At 36.6% G+C, this 21,501-nt stretch overlaps 3 protein-coding genes and 1 long non-coding RNA gene across 5 annotated transcripts in view; all 4 read right to left on the bottom strand.

Moving 5' to 3' along the window:
• LOC107564658 (sentrin-specific protease 1-like) overlaps positions 1-8,157 on the bottom strand; it is a 10,907-nt gene extending 2,750 nt beyond the window's left edge. Inside the window, exons 1-12 of the mRNA XM_016249791.1 lie at positions 7,565-8,157; positions 7,024-7,085; positions 6,746-6,945; positions 6,044-6,128; positions 5,770-5,953; positions 5,439-5,586; positions 4,913-5,031; positions 1,219-1,502; positions 1,067-1,130; positions 953-991; positions 770-854; positions 546-689 (exon numbers count right to left, since the gene is read on the bottom strand). Of these exons, the coding sequence (XP_016105277.1) occupies positions 546-689; positions 770-854; positions 953-991; positions 1,067-1,130; positions 1,219-1,502; positions 4,913-5,031; positions 5,439-5,586; positions 5,770-5,953; positions 6,044-6,128; positions 6,746-6,945; positions 7,024-7,085; positions 7,565-7,701 (1,551 nt within the window). The 5' untranslated portion in view covers positions 7,702-8,157. The remainder of the gene's footprint in view (positions 1-545; positions 690-769; positions 855-952; positions 992-1,066; positions 1,131-1,218; positions 1,503-4,912; positions 5,032-5,438; positions 5,587-5,769; positions 5,954-6,043; positions 6,129-6,745; positions 6,946-7,023; positions 7,086-7,564) is intronic.
• A 1,866-nt stretch (positions 8,158-10,023) lies between these two features.
• LOC107564659 (protein lifeguard 2-like) lies at positions 10,024-15,148 on the bottom strand. Its single transcript, XM_016249792.1, has 12 exons — positions 14,704-15,148; positions 12,914-12,998; positions 11,994-12,094; positions 11,852-11,916; positions 11,715-11,768; positions 11,493-11,543; positions 11,281-11,320; positions 11,081-11,118; positions 10,773-10,860; positions 10,570-10,665; positions 10,395-10,448; positions 10,024-10,238 (listed from the first exon to the last, which is right to left on the bottom strand). Exons 1-12 carry the CDS (start codon positions 14,716-14,718, stop codon positions 10,086-10,088), a joined length of 840 nt encoding a protein of 279 aa, XP_016105278.1. The 5' UTR covers positions 14,719-15,148; the 3' UTR covers positions 10,024-10,085.
• A 692-nt stretch (positions 15,149-15,840) lies between these two features.
• On the bottom strand, positions 15,841-18,205 carry LOC107564660 (fat storage-inducing transmembrane protein 2-like). 2 transcript variants are annotated; one of them, XM_016249795.1, is made up of 3 exons: positions 18,130-18,205; positions 17,786-17,855; positions 15,841-17,530 (listed from the first exon to the last, which is right to left on the bottom strand). In XM_016249795.1, exons 1-3 carry the CDS (start codon positions 18,155-18,157, stop codon positions 16,951-16,953), a joined length of 678 nt encoding a protein of 225 aa, XP_016105281.1. In that variant the 5' UTR covers positions 18,158-18,205; the 3' UTR covers positions 15,841-16,950. The 2 variants fall into 2 exon arrangements, with proteins under 2 accessions (XP_016105281.1, XP_016105280.1); XM_016249794.1 differs by lacking the exon at positions 18,130-18,205 and having other exon boundaries at positions 17,786-18,115.
• A 1,018-nt stretch (positions 18,206-19,223) lies between these two features.
• LOC107564657 (uncharacterized) overlaps positions 19,224-21,501 on the bottom strand; it is an 8,631-nt gene continuing 6,353 nt past the window's right edge. The window contains exon 3 of the long non-coding RNA XR_001606266.1: positions 19,224-19,379. This is a non-coding gene — a long non-coding RNA (uncharacterized lncRNA). The remainder of the gene's footprint in view (positions 19,380-21,501) is intronic.

Raw genomic sequence — 21,501 nt, 5'->3', positions numbered from 1 at the left:
ATGTTCTGTTGTTTGCTGCTTTTTGCGCATGTAAAATTAATCCCCGGGAAACAAATGGTTTTTAACGGGTCACAGACACTAATCCTTTCCATTTAAAATAATCTTGTTGGTAAACGGTTAACAATCGGTTAACGAGCGTCGGTTGTCGGTTAGGAAAAATAAACGAAATGAACATCCCTAGCTTGAAGGAAAAGTTCATTCAAAAATGAAAATCCTGTCATCATGGTATTTTCAAACCTATATGACTTATTTACAACGTAAGAGTAGATATTTAGAAAAATAATCAATGGTAAAACTGTTTGATTACCAACATTCTTGATTACGTCTTTGATTTTTCCGTACATTTCTGCCATATGTACATAAACTGACAGCCACCACTGATAAGCTACTACTAAATATTGTAGAAACTTAATTTTCTGTAAAGTTGCTTTGCAAAAATTTGTATCGTAAAAAGCACTATACAAATAAACTTGAATTGAATTCTTCAAAATACCTACTTTTGTATTCCACAGAAGGAGCACTTGTATTGAGTTAGGAGCACTTACCTCTGTTAACGCTGGGAATTCTGGCTCCTCTTTAATAGGCTGAGGCGTTTGGATAACAGCTGCAACAGGAACCTCCTTCTCTAGAGGAACTCGAAGCTTTAGCACAATGCTCGCTGGGGTGGCTCGACCCTCTCCAGAGAGGCGCTGATGATACAAATGAGAACATGAGTGGGTTAGTCACATAAAATGCAGGTGTAGCATAAAAAGAGGGGAAACTTACTCACCTGATGCAAGAGCTGAGAGGCCAGAGCCTCCTGCTCTTCAATCAACCTCCGTCGCTCCCGAACTCGAGAGTCATAGAGGCTAGTCCTGAAAATACACAACAAATATGGACGATTTCAGAAGCTATTCACTACCACAAACTAAAGGCACTGATACTTGTTAGACAAGAGAAAACAAGTACTCACAGTTCTTTGATCCACAGTTCAGCCTGGAAGCACGGCACACTAGAAAGGGTAAGATAGGGTTATGTAAAGAAAAAAAGAAATGGATGAAAAGATCAACTAAAAATGTTCTGCTACCTTGAGCTTTCATGCTTCTTCCCCTGCTGCTCCTTCACAAAAATGACTGAATCTCCGTCATGAGCTTAAGAAAGTGAAACAGTACTTAAAGTCAAATTTTAAGCCAGGATTACATTACAAACATGAAAAAGAAAGAGAGAAATGGGACTCACCTGATGACTGCGTGTCCTGAGAGGAGGTATCCTGAAGGGCAGCTGGTGATGGAGCTGAGGGAACAGCTGATCCTTTAGCACTGGGCTCAAGGTCATGGACCCATAGCTGAGGCTCTGGAATGCTAAAGGACGCACCGGGACTGGGAAGGGCACTGGAAGTCTGGCTGGACCCAGGCCGGGGGCTGGGAGGCGGACTGGATAACCCGTAGGATGACACTCCAGCATCAGAGCCTGCTAGAGAGGCACACTGAAGACGACTTCGACTGGACGACAGGAAGCTGGAGCTGAAATGAGACCAAATGTTTCACTCCAAGTAAGAGAAACCATCAAAAATTATCTTAAAGGAATAGTTCTGTCAATTACATTTAGGTTGATCAAAATCCATAACTTTCATCTTCGAAAATATCTGGCCCATCATTTAAAGCCCATTTCACCAAAACTTCAGAAAATTCATGAAGACATTGTTAACAATCCATATGAACTGAGTGATTCATATGATAAATAGAAGATCAAACATGTTTGCTTGATGAGCAACCACCAATGAGGTTTGTACTGATGTGATGCAAGCATGTTTGTGCTTCGGCAAGAACCAATGAGATTTGTTCTTACATGTCAATTAAGCACAGCTGAGCTTCTGTGTTTACCATATTTGATGAGCTCTATGCATGTGTGCGGATGAATGTTTTCATGTGAATAAAAGCCTAAATCAAATCATATAAAGTAGGGATGTAACGATTCATGATACTGATTTCACAATACAATTTTATCACGCTTTAAAAAAAAAACAATTTAAGACAAATTCCAAATGAAAAGATATCCTTTTATTATTGTTTGGACAAAATGCTGAACATTTCTTTGTGAAATTTAAATGTCAAATAACAAAACTAAATTGACATTTTAAAACAAATCAAATCAAATCAAATCAAATAAACTGAGGAATTCATATGATAAAAACCTAATGGTTAGAGAGTCGGACTCGTAACCCAAAGGTTGCGAGTTCGAGTCTCGTACCGGCAGGGATTGTAGGTGGGGGGAGTGAATGTACAGCGCTCTCTCTCCAACCTTCAAGCTCTATGCATGTGTGCGGATGAATGTTTTCATGTGAATAAAAGCCTAAATCAAATCATATAAAGTAGGGATGTAACGATTCATGATACTGATTTCACAATACAATTTTATCACGCTTTAAAAAAAAAAACAATTTAAGACAAATTCCAAATGAAAAGATATCCTTTTATTATTGTTTGGACAAAATGCTGAACATTTCTTTGTGAAATTTAAATGTCAAATAACAAAACTAAATTGACATTTTAAAACAAATCAAATCAAATCAAATAAACTGAGGAATTCATATGATAAAAACCTAATGGTTAGAGAGTCGGACTTGTAACCCAAAGGTTGCGAGTTCGAGTCTCGTACCGGCAGGGATTGTAGGTGGGGGGAGTGAATGTACAGCGCTCTCTCTCCAACCTTCAATACCACGACTGAGGTGCCCTTGAGCAAGGCACCGAACCCCCGATTGCTCCCCGGGCGCCGCAGCATAAATGGCTGCCCACTGCTCCGGGTGTTCACAAGGAAATTCACTGTCTGACAGCAGATGGCACTTATGGAACAGCAGCGATACAGCGTTTCCTTGGTTACCACTGTAAACAAAGCAGTGCTGCACATATGAACCACTGATCTATAATAGTTTAAATCAGTTTAACATGCATCATACAGATGAAAAGAAAATATAATCTAAACTTTTCTAAAGACCCCTCAGAGATACATTCATATAAACTCCCAGCCCCAAATGAATCGTGATTCGTTTAACATCTCAACCGATTTGAATAGTTATTTGTTTGTATCGACTTTCAACAGGCTCAAGGTGCATCGTTACATCCCTAATAAAAAGTGACTGTGTCTCTTCAGAAGACTTAAGATTAAACTGCTTGATCTACAGGAACTATAGGACTTTCAGTGGACGGTCAATAAGAATGAGAGAATATAAAAAAAATGTATATAAAAAATATTCATTTGTGTTCTGAAGATGAACGAAAGTCTTATGAGTTTGGAATGATATAAAGGTGAGAAACAGAATGATAAAATGTTCATTTTTGTACTATCCCTTTAAACAGCTCAGGTTTAGTCACAGATATAAAGAATACACGTTTTAAAGTAACGCGACACAGATACTCACAAATCTCGATGCGAGCGAATGCTGGAGTGAAAACTTCCATCGTGAAGGAAGGTCGACTGGCCACTAGACACCACGGCTAGAAGCTGCCTGTAAACCTCCTTTTCTTCCTCACGCACCGACTATAATAACAACAAAAGCAAAGTCCAATTAGGGCTGCAAAACCTGGGGAAATATCTTTTATATTTTTTCTGATCAAATAAAAAACAAAACAATCCATATGAACTGAGTGATTCATATGATAAATAGAAGATCAAACATGTTTGCTTGATGAGCAACCACCAATGAGGTTTGTACTGATGTGATGCAAGCATGTTTGTGCTTCGGCAAGAACCAATGAGATTTGTTCTTACATGTCAATTAAGCACAGCTGAGCTTCTGTGTTTACCATATTTGATGAGCTCTATGCATGTGTGCGGATGAATGTTTTCATGTGAATAAAAGCCTAAATCAAATCATATAAAGTAGGGATGTAACGATTCATGATACTGATTTCACAATACAATTTTATCACGCTTTAAAAAAAAAAACAATTTAAGACAAATTCCAAATGAAAAGATATCCTTTTATTATTGTTTGGACAAAATGCTGAACATTTCTTTGTGAAATTTAAATGTCAAATAACAAAACTAAATTGACATTTTAAAACAAATCAAATCAAATCAAATCAAATAAACTGAGGAATTCATATGATAAAAACCTAATGGTTAGAGAGTCGGACTTGTAACCCAAAGGTTGCGAGTTCGAGTCTCGTACCGGCAGGGATTGTAGGTGGGGGGAGTGAATGTACAGCGCTCTCTCTCCAACCTTCAATACCACGACTGAGGTGCCCTTGAGCAAGGCACCGAACCCCCGATTGCTCCCCGGGCGCCGCAGCATAAATGGCTGCCCACTGCTCCGGGTGTTCACAAGGAAATTCACTGTCTGACAGCAGATGGCACTTATGGAACAGCAGCGATACAGCGTTTCCTTGGTTACCACTGTAAACAAAGCAGTGCTGCACATATGAACCACTGATCTATAATAGTTTAAATCAGTTTAACATGCATCATACAGATGAAAAGAAAATATAATCTAAACTTTTCTAAAGACCCCTCAGAGATACATTCATATAAACTCCCAGCCCCAAATGAATCGTGATTCGTTTAACATCTCAACCGATTTGAATAGTTATTTGTTTGTATCGACTTTCAACAGGCTCAAGGTGCATCGTTACATCCCTAATAAAAAGTGACTGTGTCTCTTCAGAAGACTTAAGATTAAACTGCTTGATCTACAGGAACTATAGGACTTTCAGTGCACGGTCAATAAGAATGAGAGAATATAAAAAAAAAATGTATATAAAAAATATTCATTTGTGTTCTGAAGATGAACGAAAGTCTTATGAGTTTGGAATGATATAAAGGTGAGAAACAGAATGATAAAATGTTCATTTTTGTACTATCCCTTTAAACAGCTCAGGTTTAGTCACAGATATAAAGAATACACGTTTTAAAGTAACGCGACACAGATACTCACAAATCTCGATGCGAGCGAATGCTGGAGTGAAAACTTCCATCGTGAAGGAAGGTCGACTGGCCACTAGACACCACGGCTAGAAGCTGCCTGTAAACCTCCTTTTCTTCCTCACGCACCGACTATAATAACAACAAAAGCAAAGTCCAATTAGGGCTGCAAAACCTGGGGAAATATCTTTTATATTTTTTCTGATCAAATAAAAAACAACAATCTCCAGATGTGCTGTATTGCTTGTTTGGCTACAGAATTTGGCCCAAATTGCAATTATATATCAATTTGACTACACAACAATAATAATAAACATTATTATTACTACTACTAAATAAAAATATCCTGAGCTGAACATGTGTAAATGAAAACAGTTCTTCACTCATGCTGCACATTAAATCACAGCCCTTGTTATTTGATAATCAGAATTCAGTTTTACTCTTATTGTGCAGTCCTAAGTCTAATGAAGTAATTTTACCATTTATTATGTCATGAAATATTTGGTTTATTAAGCAAACCCGTACAACAAGTGTCTGACCTCCTGTGCTGTACAGCAGGCTCTGGCCCGGAAGAGACGATTAGAGCTGCCATGTGAAGGACTCTGGACCACTCGGATGGGAAAGGTCTTCTCATATAGGCTGGTATAATTGGCTTGTCCTGAACTGGTCTCAGGAGATGACGAAAAGCTACAACACCGAAACAAATTTCCTTTCAGTTTCATATCCTTGCATTTATTACACTCTTTCGAACCGGAGCAATAATATCTAACAACAAAACATTTAACAAGAAACTAAATTCAATTATTTAATTATGACTCTTTCTAACATAAATGTCATGATTTAACACATTTATTCTATGTTTAATTCAACCTGTGTGGTCGGTGGTACAGGGATCTGCCCAAGCGGGGAGAGGAGGATGGGTTTGGCATGGAAGCAGAGGGTAAGTTAACAGAGTGTCCGTTAGCTTTGTGTGTCTCTTGGGGTGGATGGTCCATACAAACTTGTCTTCTGCTTGCTTTTGATATGGTGACTGACTGTTCAGTCCGTAAGGAATCTGTCACAACAGAAAAAGACAATATATGTAACTTGCAGAAAGAAAAACAAATAACTACACACAGAAAACATGAACAATTTTTACCCTTACCAGATTTTGTGACAGTTCTCCATTCAACTGAACTAGAGGGAGCTACAAATGTGTCCTCAATTATATCACATGACCGATCCCCAAACTTTAAGAAAAAGCAAAACATAAGTAAACATGCTAAAATATATAGCATAGATAAAAATTAGACTGAATTAGTCTGAATTAGATCAAATGAATTGGACACGACAGTAGGGCTGCACGATAAATCGAAATGGAATCGAGATCGCGATTCGACAGAAGCTGCGATTGTCATGCGTATCTTTCAGTGAAGCACGGTTCTGTGACCAGCAGTAAATCTCCATCCAAAGGCCGGAGGGCGCTCTCGCGCTGAAACTCCAAATACGTGTAAAAATATGTTATTAAATGTGGTATTTTCACATGCTTTCAGATGGAGCAGCATTTACTTCACAGAGCCGTAGTTCACTGAGAAGCTATGCTGTCATTATCGCGAACGATTTCAGAATCGATTTTTTTGCGTAACTTGTCAGTGAACTACAGCTCTGTGTAGTAAATGCTGCTCCATCTGAAAGCACGTGATGATGATTTACTGCTGATTACAGAACCGGCTTTACTAACAAAATGCGCATGACAATCGCATTCGATTAATCGTGCAGCCCTACACGACAGCTTTTGCTCTTCTGTGATACCTGATCTCAAGGAAATGAAGTAAACCCACTGAGATCTTGATGAGCAAAAAAGTACCTTGTTTTCCACCCACAAAGATGCTGATGCAGCAGAATTGGCTGCAGGTTCTGATGGTATTCCTATTTGAGGTGGACCCGGTGATGTCGGCAACACGTTCCTTGGATTAGGTCTGACACTGTTCTTTATCCAAAAAGCAACACTCGAACCATGTGTTTTCACTCCCTCAGCTGCATTTTTCACTGTATCCATAAGATCTCCTAAAGAACAAGCAACAAAATGTTCTTGTAATTGGCATAAATCAGTTTTTATCATCGATTCCGAATAGTGTTATTTACCCATTCTGAATTTCTTCACCACTCTCTCCTCGTCCTGATCAACTGCATCTCCATCTTCCAAACTGTGGAAATTGAGACCGGTAAGTTATCAGAAGGTATTTTATTATAATGAACATGTAACAAATATTTAAGAAAAATAGTATTGAATTACTTATAATTAATACATATATAAAAATACATTCATATTAAACAAAAATAAGAGAATGCAATACCATAAGCATAATATTAACTTCAAAAGGTTACTTTTTGAAGGTTTGTTTCAAAAGGCTTTTTTTTTTTCTTTTCTTTTGGAAGCAGCAGACGCACAAACAATATAGATTCATATATTAAAATAAACGACAAAAGAGAAGAAAATGTAGTTTTTCAGGAGCTCCGGACGCGCACGCGTTTCTAACGTCATCCTATCAAAACAATGACCGAATCAAAACATTATGACTCAAAAAACAGTTTAAAGACCTAAACTTTTATTATAAGACCAAATAATAAATCAAATAACAGTTCAATCCGCTCAGTTGTTTACACATATAAACAATCTTTTTACCAGTCTAGTGGTCTCTTTCTCCGTAGTGTCCCGTCCTGATCCACTCTCACGGTACCCGTGTGAACCCCACCAGCTGGAGCTCCGTTTCGCAGACTGGCGAGTCCGGTTCCGATCCATCCATATATCTTATTAAACATGATGAAAGACTGAAAGCCTCGATTATAGCAGGTTAAGTCGTTAGGGCTGTCAGCGCAGTCCCAAACGCGGGCTCCCTCTGCCCTTCATCCGCATGCCACTGCTAACCAGCTTTGTTCGATAAAAGTAGCTGAATCCTTCACTTAAACACGACTAAACCAGTTCAGCTAAATCCTCACCGCTGATCTTTAGCTCAACCAGCTAACCAGCTGCTAACACGCGAGATACCAGCCCAGCAATAATTACCTCTGAGGTTAAGCGAGCTCCAAATAGCTGGCCGTGTGTGTTAGTATCTGTTGTGAATATTTTTTCCTAACTGACTCGGATTTCTCAGAAGCCGTAAGCGATTCTGTGAATGAGATATTGAGTACACAAAGTTGCATTAACGCCTCCCGCTTCTTCCTTATTTAAAAGCAGAACATGGCCGAAGCCCACATGTTAAAACCGCGCTTTCCCATTGGATGAGCGGAGCGGAAGCGCGTCATCAGTGCGCAGTGTTTTGAAAGAGGAATGGTGGGATCAAGTGCAAAGTGAATAAGTTATCTAATAGACACGGGAATCTTTATGAGAATATAAGGAATAATTGTATGTATTTTTATTTATTTATTTTTATTTATTTATTTATTTTTATAAAGCCTTCTCATTGTCACTCCACACTCCAGTTCAGTTGGTGGCGGTAATGCACCAAAACTTGGCTTGCCCACCGCCAATAAACGCTACAAGAAGAAGAAGAAGAATAAGAAGTGCTTAAGCGTATTTTATTTTTTTATATAAAATATAGATAAATATAAATATGTATATATTAGTTGCATATTAGTGCTCCACACTCCAGTCCAGTTGGTGGCGGTAAATGCACCAGAAGTTGGTTTGCCATCCGCCATAAAACGTTATTAGAAGAAGAAGTGCTTAAGCTTTAACTTTAAATACTCTGTTGTAGTAGAGGGGATTGATTAATGTCAGTGACTTGAATCTTTTGAATTGTTTATTGATTGTTTAATTGACTCTTTCTGCAGGTAACATCGTTATGCCAGTAGGTGGCGATAAATGAATGTTTGTGTTTTAAAAGCGAGTCATTGAATCATTCATTCAACCAAGTCTTTCTATTTTTTTTTTTGCATCTCTACTAATTTATTAAGAGATCTCAGAAAAAGTTTTAAACACAATACATGTTTAAAGGTTTTCTCTTTGATGTAGGCCTAAATTAAAATTTAAGGCCACCCACATATGAGATGTAAGCTTGTTTTATTAAAAAGGGAGATAATTGTGTTGATAATCTATAATGTTACCATGATAACACCTGCACACAAAAATATAGGAAGGAACTGGAATTATATTGGTATTTTCAGAGAAATTCAAGACACGACATTTATTTACTCTGACTGAGGAAATGCATCTTTTTAATTTGCAATTAGAACATACATTGTCATATAATAATTTCATATTCAATACATTTTAATAAATTGTGTTTTTTACACTGTCTCTACTGTAAAGGCTACAAACAGGAAAAAAATATCTAATATGTACTGCATACTGTTTAAATCCAGCTGCAGTGATTTTGTCCTCTTTTAGTGAACACTGTAAAGCTATGTACACATCCAAAATCATTTACAACTCATTGTCTTCAAAAATAGATCTGTGCTGATAATACATTAAAACTCTATGGAATGAAAAAAAAAATCTGATTTAATAATACATAAAGGCCTAAGCAATATAATTAATGCTCAAAAAGCATATCTCAATCAAGTCAATGACTTTACAATGGCAGTGAAAATCACCAAATAGAAAATTCCTAGCATATGAAATATTATGGTAAGTTCAAATGGAAACACTGATTATTTAAATCAAATTTGTACAGAAATGTAAATGTTGCTTTGATTCATACTGTATGTGCACACCTAAAACCACAATATCTAGTTTTTCAGAATGATTTGTTAAAATGCCCTCATGCTGTGATATCACATATGAAACTTTTGCAGGGTCAGACACAAAGATGAATGCGGTGGACACTGATGGATAAATCCTACTAAACAGTTTCACCTCAGTGTGATGCTGTTTCTGCTCTATTTCATGCACTTTCACTGCTAATGACCTCATATAGGTTTCACGGCACCAGTGCATTTAATATTTTCTGTTTTGTTTTCTATGACACCATTTGTAAAACTGCTGAATGTTGTTGAAGTTTTACCAGTGTACGTATGCAATGTATATGCAAGACCTCCTTCATGCTACAGGATAAATGCATGGCACATCGTAAAGCTGAGGTGAGGGGCTTAAACACAACAACGTGCCCTGAAGATCCAAATCATGCTGGAAAGACAGGATCACTCAGATCAGAGAAACAAAAGACACTCAGGAGAGCCGTTAGAGCTTCAGGTTAACAGCATATTCACTCCCGTTCAGGAGTTCCAAACAACTGGAGAATGAAAGAGAAGATGTAAACAATGTCCAGGTATATGCTGAGAGTGGCAAAGATGTATTCCTCAGGACTTATGGTGTATTGCTTTTTCCCCATCAGCATCTGTGTGTCAAATGCCAGGAACTATAAGACAAAAGAGAGATGCAAACAATAAGATGACAATAATTACAAACACATAAGATAATGACTATTATTTCATATGTTAGGCTTTACAGGATTAAGCTGAACTAAAATCTGATCTAAAATGACTTTGAGTTAAAAATACTTATAATTATTTACCATGCAAAACAGTATTGCTCCCAATACAGCGTACACAGCATGCAACCATGGAACCTGTAAAGAGAAGAGAGAAAAAATTTGGTGAAAGCACATTCTCGTTTCTGTGAATATTAAAGTCCAGCACCCTGCTGAGAAATAATAAATCTACTAATCAACTGCTGACATTGGTACTTACATATCCAAAGGGCAGGGTGAATGCCAGGACAAGTCCACAAATAAACAATACTGTGCAGAAGACTAGCAGCACACCTTGGCATGAAGTAATATCAATCTGTAAAATCACAAACATTTGATCTGAATAAACATACTCCAGATTACAGTTGAAAATGATTGCATTCAAGACAAATGAAAATATGTGTTGCTTTTAATAATACTAACCTTGGTTTGGAAGCTGAAGATAGTAATAGCAAGACACACCAAGGCAGTAATACCCAGGCATATGATGACAGATTTAGTATTGTAGTAGCTAGAGAGATGAAGCCAGAGGTGGGATATTTAAATAAGAAATAGGTCTATAAAAGACATCTTGTTACATGCAAAATGATTTCACTATAAATCATTTTGTGACATAACACAATATACTGTGCAAGTTTGACTAAGTGAAAATATGAATATGAAATTATGCAGAACATATTTAACATGTATGTAAAAAAAAGATATGATACACATATATTGTGAGACTGTACCTGGACAACATTCCTGTCATGTAAGAAAGAGACAGAGTCTGGAACAGAAGAAGAGAGATCACATGCTTAAATAGAGGAAGACTTTCTTTTATATGTGAAAACAGGCTTGTTCATGATCAATATTAGTATTTGTCAAATAATAGCTAGTTTAATGACCAAAGACTTGTAATTAAGGTTGTTTTAGTTGTTTTAATACTCACAAAGATCATGAGCAGAATCAGATTCCATGGAAATTGCCTCCTGTAAATATAAAAGATGAATGCATATTATATAATGTGTCCATGTAATTAAAGTTAATTGCTAAAAAAATTATATAAACATTATTTTAGATTATAAAATTATGGTTATATTGTATATTAGCTATATTATATATACATCTGATATACATCTGTATCTCTACAAATGCACTCACCGGGGTCCACGGCAGCAGGATAGAGTCAGATATGTGACAAAAAACACTACACTGTTGGGAGAAAAAGACAATTAAGCCATTATACATTCACAGCATAGCAACACAGTAAGGAAAAACTTGCACTACTACTGAATTACTGTATTATAAGCTGTCTTAAAATTTCAAACTGAATTTTAAGATTTGCATTTACAATGTAAACCCAAAGTAATGAGTTGTACTCACTATGATGCCCAGTACCAGCCAGGGTTGGTCTGTATGTAATATTTCACGGGTTCACTAAAAGTTAAACAAGACATTGTTAAACAAGCTTAAAAAAAGGAATAATGCATTATGAAAGTTTGTTCAGCTCACACACTCACCAGAAAACGAAAAGAGCCACAAAGGCAATTGTGACAGATAACTGGATCATAAGGATGGTGTACACCTACAGGAAATAATATTACATTAATTCACTCCATATTTTCCACAGCTGTTTAGAACCGCAACAGAAGGCAACAATACCTTGCGGATGAATATCCTCCTGATGTTTTGGTCATCCCAGCTGAATTCTGTGAGCATCTCACCATCTCCAGGATAGGCCCCACTATAACAAGGGCTTCCACCTTTCAATACCAAAAGGAAATATGAAACAATTTGTTTCTCAAGTTGTTTCTCAATGGGTGATGAATGCCATTAGTGTTTTACGTATATTAATGAATAGTGACCAAAATACATTGGCATTCGCTGAGTTAAATGGATAGTCCACCAGAATGTTTTTAAATTTACTTAAACCTAGGGAACAAATTATAAATCATGTGCACCATTTACTTTTTTCCCCTGCATGTTATGTGCGGTGCTCCGTATCCTTCAAAACCTGTATGCATATTTGTTCTGTCACTGTGAAACATAAAAGAAGATATTTTGAAGAACGTTGGTAATCAAACAGTTTCAGGTCCCATTGACTTCCATAGTATTTCATACTCAATGGGACCCAAAATTGTTTCCCAGATAGCACACGACACGTAAGTCTGCAAGATGTTTGTTAAAGATCACTTCATCTGGAAAGCATCTGCTGTGTACAAACATCTTATAGACATCTTTAAGATGTCAGTTTTACATACATTCTAAATTATAAATATCTTAAAGACATTCTGATAGGAAACGTCCTATAGACATATTGCAGATGAGCAAACACTCTAAAAAATATGTCTTGCAGATGTAAAGATGTCAAATAGACGTCTCCGTGATGTAAGTGTGCTATCAGGGCTAGTTACCAATATTCTTCAAAATATCATATTTTTTGTTATAAAGTTTTGGAATAACATGAAGGGGAATAAATGATTACAGAATTTTTATTTTTAGGTGGACTATCTAAATTAACAATCATTTTAAAGTGCAGATCAGTTTAAAAAGGAAATTCACCAAGGAAAAAAAGTATATACCAGCAGTTGCTTCCTCATAACTTGGAGGAACTGAAGCCATCGGCTGGACATCCGAGTCATTGTTTGACTTGCTTGTTACTGAAACCTGTAAACATATTAAACTTTATTTGTTATTCTGTATATATGTGCACTCATTATAGAATGATCCTTAAAAGGAACCTTTATTGTTACAGAACCTGTTATTCAGTGTATTACATTATTCATGTCAGAACAATATTTTTTATCATATACTGTATGGCTACACTGTGCATGGATTAGTGAATCGTTGTACATAATGCCATCCAAAAGTGTGTTTAACGTAACTGAGAATGGAGAGAGTGAGTAATTGATCTGGTCATTACTTATCAATGACTGGTTCACTGTAATAGGAGAGTTTGCTGCTGATAAATTACATTATAAGCCACCTTAAAAGACTCTTTCCTCCTGTATATCCTGATCCATTTAATTATAGAAGCTGAGAACAAACCTTGTTAACATGCCAATTGAAGTTTAACACTAAGATAATTTAGCATGAATTAGAGGTTAGTAACCTACCTTAAAGGGTAGTTATATCAAAATTCTCGTTCCAAATGTGCAAGACGTTCGTTCAATTTTGGAACACTGATGAAGATCATTTTAATGAAATCTGAGTGCTTTCTGTCCCCCCATTGACAGCCTATGCAACTACCACTTTCAAGGTTCAGAAAGGTATAAAGACATCATTAAAGTATGTGAATCCAGTGGCTTAACATACATTTTAAGAAGCAACATAAGTCCTTTTTGTGCAAAAAAAGTATTTTTATCACAAAATATCTTCTTCAGCATAGATCTCCTACAAGTGATCTTGAGAGCATCACAATGCTTGCGTGTTGTGTTGACACCATTTTTAAAAAAGCACCATTAAAAAAACAAAAACAAGACCTAAATATAATGAGGCTTGCATACGCTGCCCCTTTTCCTCTGCTTGTAAACAGTGTAGTGCTACCGGGATGAGCTGTATCATGAGAACGTCTGCAGTTTTTTGGTGAACTGTCCCTTTAAAGAATATTGTGTTCTCTTATAGGAAAATGGCATCAACACTGGAACATTTCACTCGACTAATTGACTTTAAGTCTATAGCAATTGTTATTAATGACAGCCCTGCCTTGTATTCATTTTATTAGTAGTAGTAGTTTTTTTTTTGCCATGTATTTGAAAATGTTTTGAATCTTGCCTGTTTCACATTTGTGAAGTTTAACTTTGTTAACTTTTTTTTTTTTTAAATTCTGTCTGTTGCTGATTAAAGCAAAAACAGTACAAGCACTTTTTAATGGTGCTTTGCACATTGTTAAATTAAATTATGTCATATAATCTTTTTGTCTTAACCTGTTTAAGGCAAACAAAAGCCATCGAATGCCCTTCTAAGAATGTTTAAATGAGGTAAAAATAAATCATGTTCAATTTGTATATATTGTGCTGGATTTATTTGCTACTAAGGATATGGTATCATTTTGTAGTAATTTCAGATTGTCTATAAATGGTACAGAAGATAATGTAAATCTACAGAATTTTCCATTTTAGAGTCAGTCCAAAAACATAAGGAACAAATCCAAGACATGACAAAGCTTATTTTAGTGTCACGGGATCATTATTAATCATCATGGAGGACAGATGAAACCAGAACAGTGCTGACAGACTAGCACGTAAAAGAAATTACAGCTATTCAGACCACTGAATTCACAGACAAGAAAAAACTCATTGCATTTGGTTAATAACCAGCAATTAAAGACAAATGATAAAATCTCATAACAGTAAAGAATAAAAATGCTTACCTTTCCCTGGGTCATGGTCTCAGTTTTGAATCTAATTTAGCTTACTTAAGTCGTTGCGTCTATCTTAGAGCTTTAGTCTATACTCTTCGCACCTGTCTGGGATGCTGCACACAGATGGTGATGATGCTGTACTGCTGTAATAAACCACAGCTCTGTGAGCACAAACCCCCTCCCTCAGTCTAAAAGGCACATTCTAGCAACATCGAGGTTTTAAAACACCATTGACTGAGGCTTGGACTGTACCAATCAAGCTGCACAAGAGGGGAGCAGCCTTTCCCCCGTGACACACATTAAACTGCGTATCACTACTGCAACATTTGTCCAGAGAGATCCGGAATTTTTCCACAGCACAAAAACGTGCTAAAGTGTAAGAGCAATGAAAGACAGTAGAGCATATTTGATGAGATATTTAAAAGAATAGTTCACCCAAAAATTAAAGTTTGCTGAAAATTTACCCAAAATGTAGATGAGTTTGTTTCTTCATCTGAACAGATTTGGAGAAGTATAGCATGCATCACTTTCTCACCAATGGATCCTCTACAGTGAATGGGTCAGAATGAGAGTCACACAGCTGATAAAAACATCACAATAATCCACAATTAATCCACACGACTCCAGTCCACCAATTAACATTATATGAAGTGAAGTTTTTAAGAAACAAATCCATCAAGTCATCACTGCTGGCCAAAGTACAAGCCCATAATCAATAATAACGCTTCCGCCATCACCTGTTATCCTCTTACATTAAAATCCATATTTGAACACATTTTTTGCAACTGATTTGGACTGTTCTCACTTGTAAACAGTGCTTGATCTGAGAATATTTCTGTCCTTATTCAGATGAGGTGACATTTTTATTGAGAAAGCAATATTATGTATAGATGACTCAATCTGGAAACAATGGTGAAGTTGAAATTGTCATATGGATGATTTTGTTTATTACAAGCAGTGGACTATAACAAACACACAGTTGTGTGGATTACTTATGGATTATTGTGATGCTTTTATCAGCTGTTTGGACTCTTATTCTGACAGCACACATTCACTGCAGAGATTCAGTTGGTGAGCAAGTGATGTGATGCTACATTTCCTCAAATCTGTTACAATGAAGAAACAAACTCATCTACATCTGGGTGACCTGCAAGTGAGTAAATTGTAATTTTTGGGTGAACTATTCCTTTTAATTTGGTTTACAGAGTCTAACCTTGAGACAACTAAATCAAAACATCTACTAGAGGTCCTCAATTCAAAGCTATTTATTTTTTTAAACACCATAATTAATTAAATAAAAACATCTCAGTGATGTGTTATACTAGCAAGAACTCTGTCATCACATCAGGTAAAACGGATACAGTACAATAACTCAACATAATAACATGTTGCAGCTTGCTTTCTTTAGAATACTGATGACAACAAGCATAATTTCAATGATAATTGTTCAAAATCATGTTTAATTGACACACATGAAATGACTAATGGATGTGCCCTTCATAACCAGCATGTCCCATCGTTTGTATTTTAGAATTAATTTACATCTAATTTGCATTGTTCCTCAAACCTGTAAGAAATACTTATAACCGCAGCCAAATGTTCACTCAAACATCAATCCAGTCCCCAGACAGTCTTGTAATAATATTACAAACAGTATGTTTTAGATCCTTTTGAGTTTCTAAGAACAGGTGGTGTCCGTTTCCTGCGCTAAACTGATCAGTGACATGAGAAATGACAACAACTGCAAACAACTAATCTAACAATGGCACATATGAATGAACAACAGGTTGGCCTTTAGACAGAACACATAAAATAGCCCTATTAAAACACACTGCAAATATAAAACTTACACGAATGCATTGCACTATAATTCTTTTTTTCATTTTTGTTTATAAATTACATTTACAATTATAAATATTCAAAATATTAGTGTCACGGGAGAAAAACTTTATATATTTACTGTTAAAAGGCAGCTCAGCTGAAGGTTGCAGGTTGATTACAGAAAGCAGCAGCAGACTGCCATATAAGATAGATTTATTGTCAGGTTTCCTATTCCAGCTCTTTATGAAGCCACAAAACATTTGAATGCAACAATAAGGTTCAGATGTGACCTCTCAGATTACAGGTCGACATTTTAGGAACACCAGCTGCCTACCGCCTCACCTGGAAGACTAACCTGTTATGGATCTCACAAAACATAAACAGTACAGATATGTCAAGCTTCCTGTAGTGCACATGTAGCATTTATTTCCCACACTAAGCATGTTGTTTCTGCTGTGGAGGGAGACCTGGAGAAAAGGACATCGGGTACCAAACACCATAAGTCACGTACCATCCCAATATCCCACACAACGTCCCTATAGTCTTGTCAATAATATCATGGAAATACACAGAAGTGCATCCGAACATCCATATCCAGATGGCCACAATAGCATTGAGTGCTATATAAATGTAATCAAGAAGAACATTTCTGTCACTTCGCGGTATGTTTAACATGGGCACCATTTCCTCCACAATCACAAGACTAGAGTAAGCCAAGATGAAGGAGTGTCCTGATATGTCAAAACCATCCCAGATGAATCCGGCCTTCTTGCACGCCGCCTTTGTGGTAATGTCACCGTGGATGACTTGCATAGTGTCTGACTCAAAGCATGAACCAGTAATGTCTTCAATGTAGGAAAAAGTCTCAGTGCAGGTGTACCAAATGGATGTTGCCACCAGTAGTGAAGTCAGCCGCCTCAACACAAATGTGTGGTTTCTGTTGTAAATGTTGGAGTAACGAATGAAAGGCAGAAGTAAAGCAATGGTCCATGCCCATGAAACTTTCACAAAATATCTGAAAGTAGAAAAAATGAAGTGAAAATGATCAAATGACTTTGGAGCCAAAAATCAATGTCATAGTAAGTTGTCAATGACAAGCATTGCTTTTTAAAACTGCTTAAAGTCTATTACTTTTATATTGCTATAATTATTGTTTTCTAAACACGAACAAATTTCCACTAAATTAATTTAGTTTTACAGTGTTTAACTGAGTTTTATCTAGGTAAGGTTGCTACCATATACAGTAGACTTGTACGTAACTGTTACTTACAGATTTAAAATATTTCTGCTGTTACTGAAGTAGCTCTCCGGCACAAGGCCCGTCGTTTTCAAAACCGATCCTATAAACGAAATACAAAATAACAAATGCGGTAAATAAGTACGGGTACATGGCTGTCTCCAAAGACAAGCCAAACTGTTTACTAAGCTGCCTACTGCAGCCATGTTGTTCTGTATGCTCCGTGTGGGTGTTTAAATGCGAAAAAAAAGAAACCATTACGAATCCAACGACGGTAACGGGTTGTCGATTAATATTCATGAGCAAGCCTTCGCCACCGGAGAACTACTAAACAACGTCGCCATTAGCTAATTAATATTCAAGAATAAGACGTTCACCATAGGAAACGTTACAGCTGCGTTCCATTTCATAGGCTATCCCTGCGTCTCAATGTTCATACTATTCATCCTAAATAGTATGTGAGATTAGAATGAGTGTTTCCCAAAGCATAGTATGTTGAAAAGAGTATGCCAAAAGTCCCCGGATGGTCTACTATTTGAGGTCGATTTTTGAAGTGTGGATCCGTGCACGGCTAATATTGCGAGATATATCCAGCTGCAGACCCGCAGCATCAGCAGTTTGAGAACCGCAGCCACAGAACCGTCCGTGAGGGGCGGAGTTATTGACACCGAGAGAGCACGGTGAGTAGTCTGTAATGTTTTTGCTATCATATGTTTAATAATTATCATATATATATATTACGTTATGCATTTATCTGCTAAGTACTTAATGTGTGCTTGGCTTTATTATCTTATATTGAAACTTTAATTTGTTGTCATACTTTATAGCATATTACTTTTTTTCTGTGGATGTTTCGATTAATTTTCGGATGCATGCTGTAAATGGGCCTTGTGGTGAAGATTTGAAGACGTTTATTATTCATAAAAAACAAATAGTTTGCTTTAATTCCCTCTGTTATATGCATTGTTTGTGTGTTAATATTACCTTGTAGTTTGGTTATTTTAATCCCATTTGTCATCATTGAGATAATTGTGTGTGGCTTCATCTCTTGTAGAGACATATAAGGATTCAGAGAGTTGACACATTACCTGAGCTGCAAACCAAGATACATGTATATTACAGTGCAGACACCCTACAAAAGGACCTTCCAATTGGATAACAGGCTACGCTTGTGAGGTATGTCTCAAGCCTGTCTGTCTGTCTGTCTGTCTGTGATCCAGTAATCTCACAGAAGTTGTGAAATGGCTCCATTAAATAGACATGTGCTCAGGGGGGCAGTGGAAGAGCCTCTTTTCCTTATAATGGAGGAAGAGGACAAGGAGAAGGCCCTCAATAATCTCCTGGAACAGAAGTTTCCAGAGTGCCCTTCATATTTCATCTTGTGTTCAGGGGAGTTATTTTTGTAGGATTGTCATAACAAAATGTGCCCAAGGGTGAATTGTTCATTTTATAAACTTCAATTTAATTATTGTGTACATTTTGATTGTTACTTTTAAAATAATGCTGCTGTTTGTGTGTGTGTGTTTTATTGAAATGTTTTCGTTTTCATATAGAAAAATTTATGATGCACGTGTTCTTGACTTTGGAGTAAACATTTATTTTGAATCTTGTGATTAAAGTATATTTCCTATAAAATGCCCAGAAGTTTCAAACATTATTTTTAATATCACAAACAGGAAATTACTCGCATAATACAATGAAACGAATAACTGTATAGGTCTACAACTAAATTACACAAGATTTATATAATGTTTATAAAATGCTTAATATGTCATTATAAAATGCATACATGCATAAAGTATGACGTATCGTGTGTAATAAAAGCAAATGACCCCTTAAAACCGTAAGGCAACGCTACTCGATTTAAAAAATGTAAACTCCGCCCCTCACTTCCGGTTCTGTGGCTGCGGGTCTGCAACGGATTTGCAGGTCTTGTCTTTTTCTTGCAGGACCCTGTATGTTATAATACTAAATTAGTTTTAATCGTTTAATCACCACAGCTTCTTGTCTCCATTGGCAACACGCACGATTTGTGTCGATTGCAAGTGACGTCGCAGGTAGCGGAGAGTGCAAGTGGCGATTGCAAGTGACTTTGTAATTTAGTTTCTTTTTTCTTGTCTTCACCACCTGGCTACTGTTGTAAAATGTTGAGAGATTCAAACAAAAAGTAATAAAAAATAGAACAAAATAAAAAATAAAAGACTGCATGTGACCTCGCTAGCGGAAGCACGAGTGTCTGAGAGTGCAAGTGTCTGAGTGCGCAAGTGTCTGAGAGTGCAAGTCTGAGAGTGCAAGTGTCTGAGAGTGCAAGTGTCTGAGAGTGCAAGTCTGAGAGTGCAAGTGTCTGAGAGTGCAAGTGCCAGGCTGCAGCTAGACCCTTCTCCTGCAGCTGGATACTATTGGCAAAAGGAGGCCCAACCAAGTATTGAGTGGATAGAAATGAACATACTTTTCAGAAGCCTGACATTTCTGTTTAAAATATCCTTTTTTTAGTGATCTTATGTAATATTCTAATTTTCTGAGACACTGAATTTTGGGTTTTCATTATCTGTAAGCCATAATCATAAAAATTTCAAGAATTAAAGGCTTGAAATATTTCACTCCATGTGTAATGAATCTATATAATATATGGGCTTCACTTTCTGAAATGAGTGACAAAAAATATTGACCTTTTTCATGATATTCTAATTTTTTTAGATGTACCTGTATGCTGTCGACGGCGGCGCTGTGAACGCAGGGTTACTCCTTCCTGCAGCAAAGGTAGGGCTGGGAATCGATTCCAAAAAGAATCGATTCCTCAATTCCGAGGCGTTGGGAATCGAGAGTCGATTCCAAAGTTTGGAATCGAATCCATCAAAGGGAATCGACTCCTCATTCAGAGCCCTTTTCAGTTCAACAAAGCTTATCTATGGGTGGGTGCTTCTCAAACGGAAGGCTGCATCCTACGAAGGCTGCACACATTTAAATTAACGAAAATAAACTGAAAGAAAACAAGTCGGTACGGAGATCATCTGAATTTTAGGATGCAGCCTTCCGTTTGAGAAGCACCATTCACCTCCCTCATGCTCGCTAAAAGCCGTAATTACGAGAGTTGTGAGATAAGATTATTTTCATTTTTATATTTTTATTAACCAAAACTAAAGTGTGACCATATATATATATATATATATATATATATTGATACAATATCAATATTAAAAAATATATTTTTTAATGTATTTTTATCATTGATTGATTTTTTTATTTATGATTCTGAAGGATGGCTTATTCTTCCTCAAATCTGGCGAAGATTTTGTACTTTGCTGTATCAACCATTCCTGTGCAGAGCACCTCATAATCTTTTTGTTTCCCAAATACAAAAGTGATCAGTTCGGCTGGAGAACTTTCGTCATATTCACCCATCCAGCTCTGCAATTTGCATTGGGATGCAATTTGTTGCTCCTTTTCTCTTGAAAGGACAATGGGAAATTGTATTTTTCCATCCCATTTTCTCCTGCTACACCAGTCAGCTGCAGTCCTGGCGTCTCTCAGAAGAAGGATTTCCTGCAGTAAATAACAAATATGGTCAAATTATTTCATGTATACTGATGTTAATGCTTCAAATGTGTAGAGTACATAAAGCTGTTACAACATTTTTAAGAAATATATGATCTTTTGTTATAATGAATGCTGTCTATCAGTTCTTGTGTCATTTAAGACCTTAATGGATCTTAATCAAATCCAGTTCCTTCAGAATTAATTCATTTAAC

This window comes from Sinocyclocheilus grahami, unplaced genomic scaffold (genome assembly GCF_001515645.1).
Source record: "Sinocyclocheilus grahami isolate Dianchi unplaced genomic scaffold, SAMN03320097.WGS_v1.1 scaffold953.1, whole genome shotgun sequence".
NCBI lineage: Eukaryota > Metazoa > Chordata > Actinopteri > Cypriniformes > Cyprinidae > Sinocyclocheilus > Sinocyclocheilus grahami.
The sequence above is the reverse complement of the archived record's forward strand: the minus strand, read 5'-3'. Positions and strand labels throughout refer to the sequence as shown.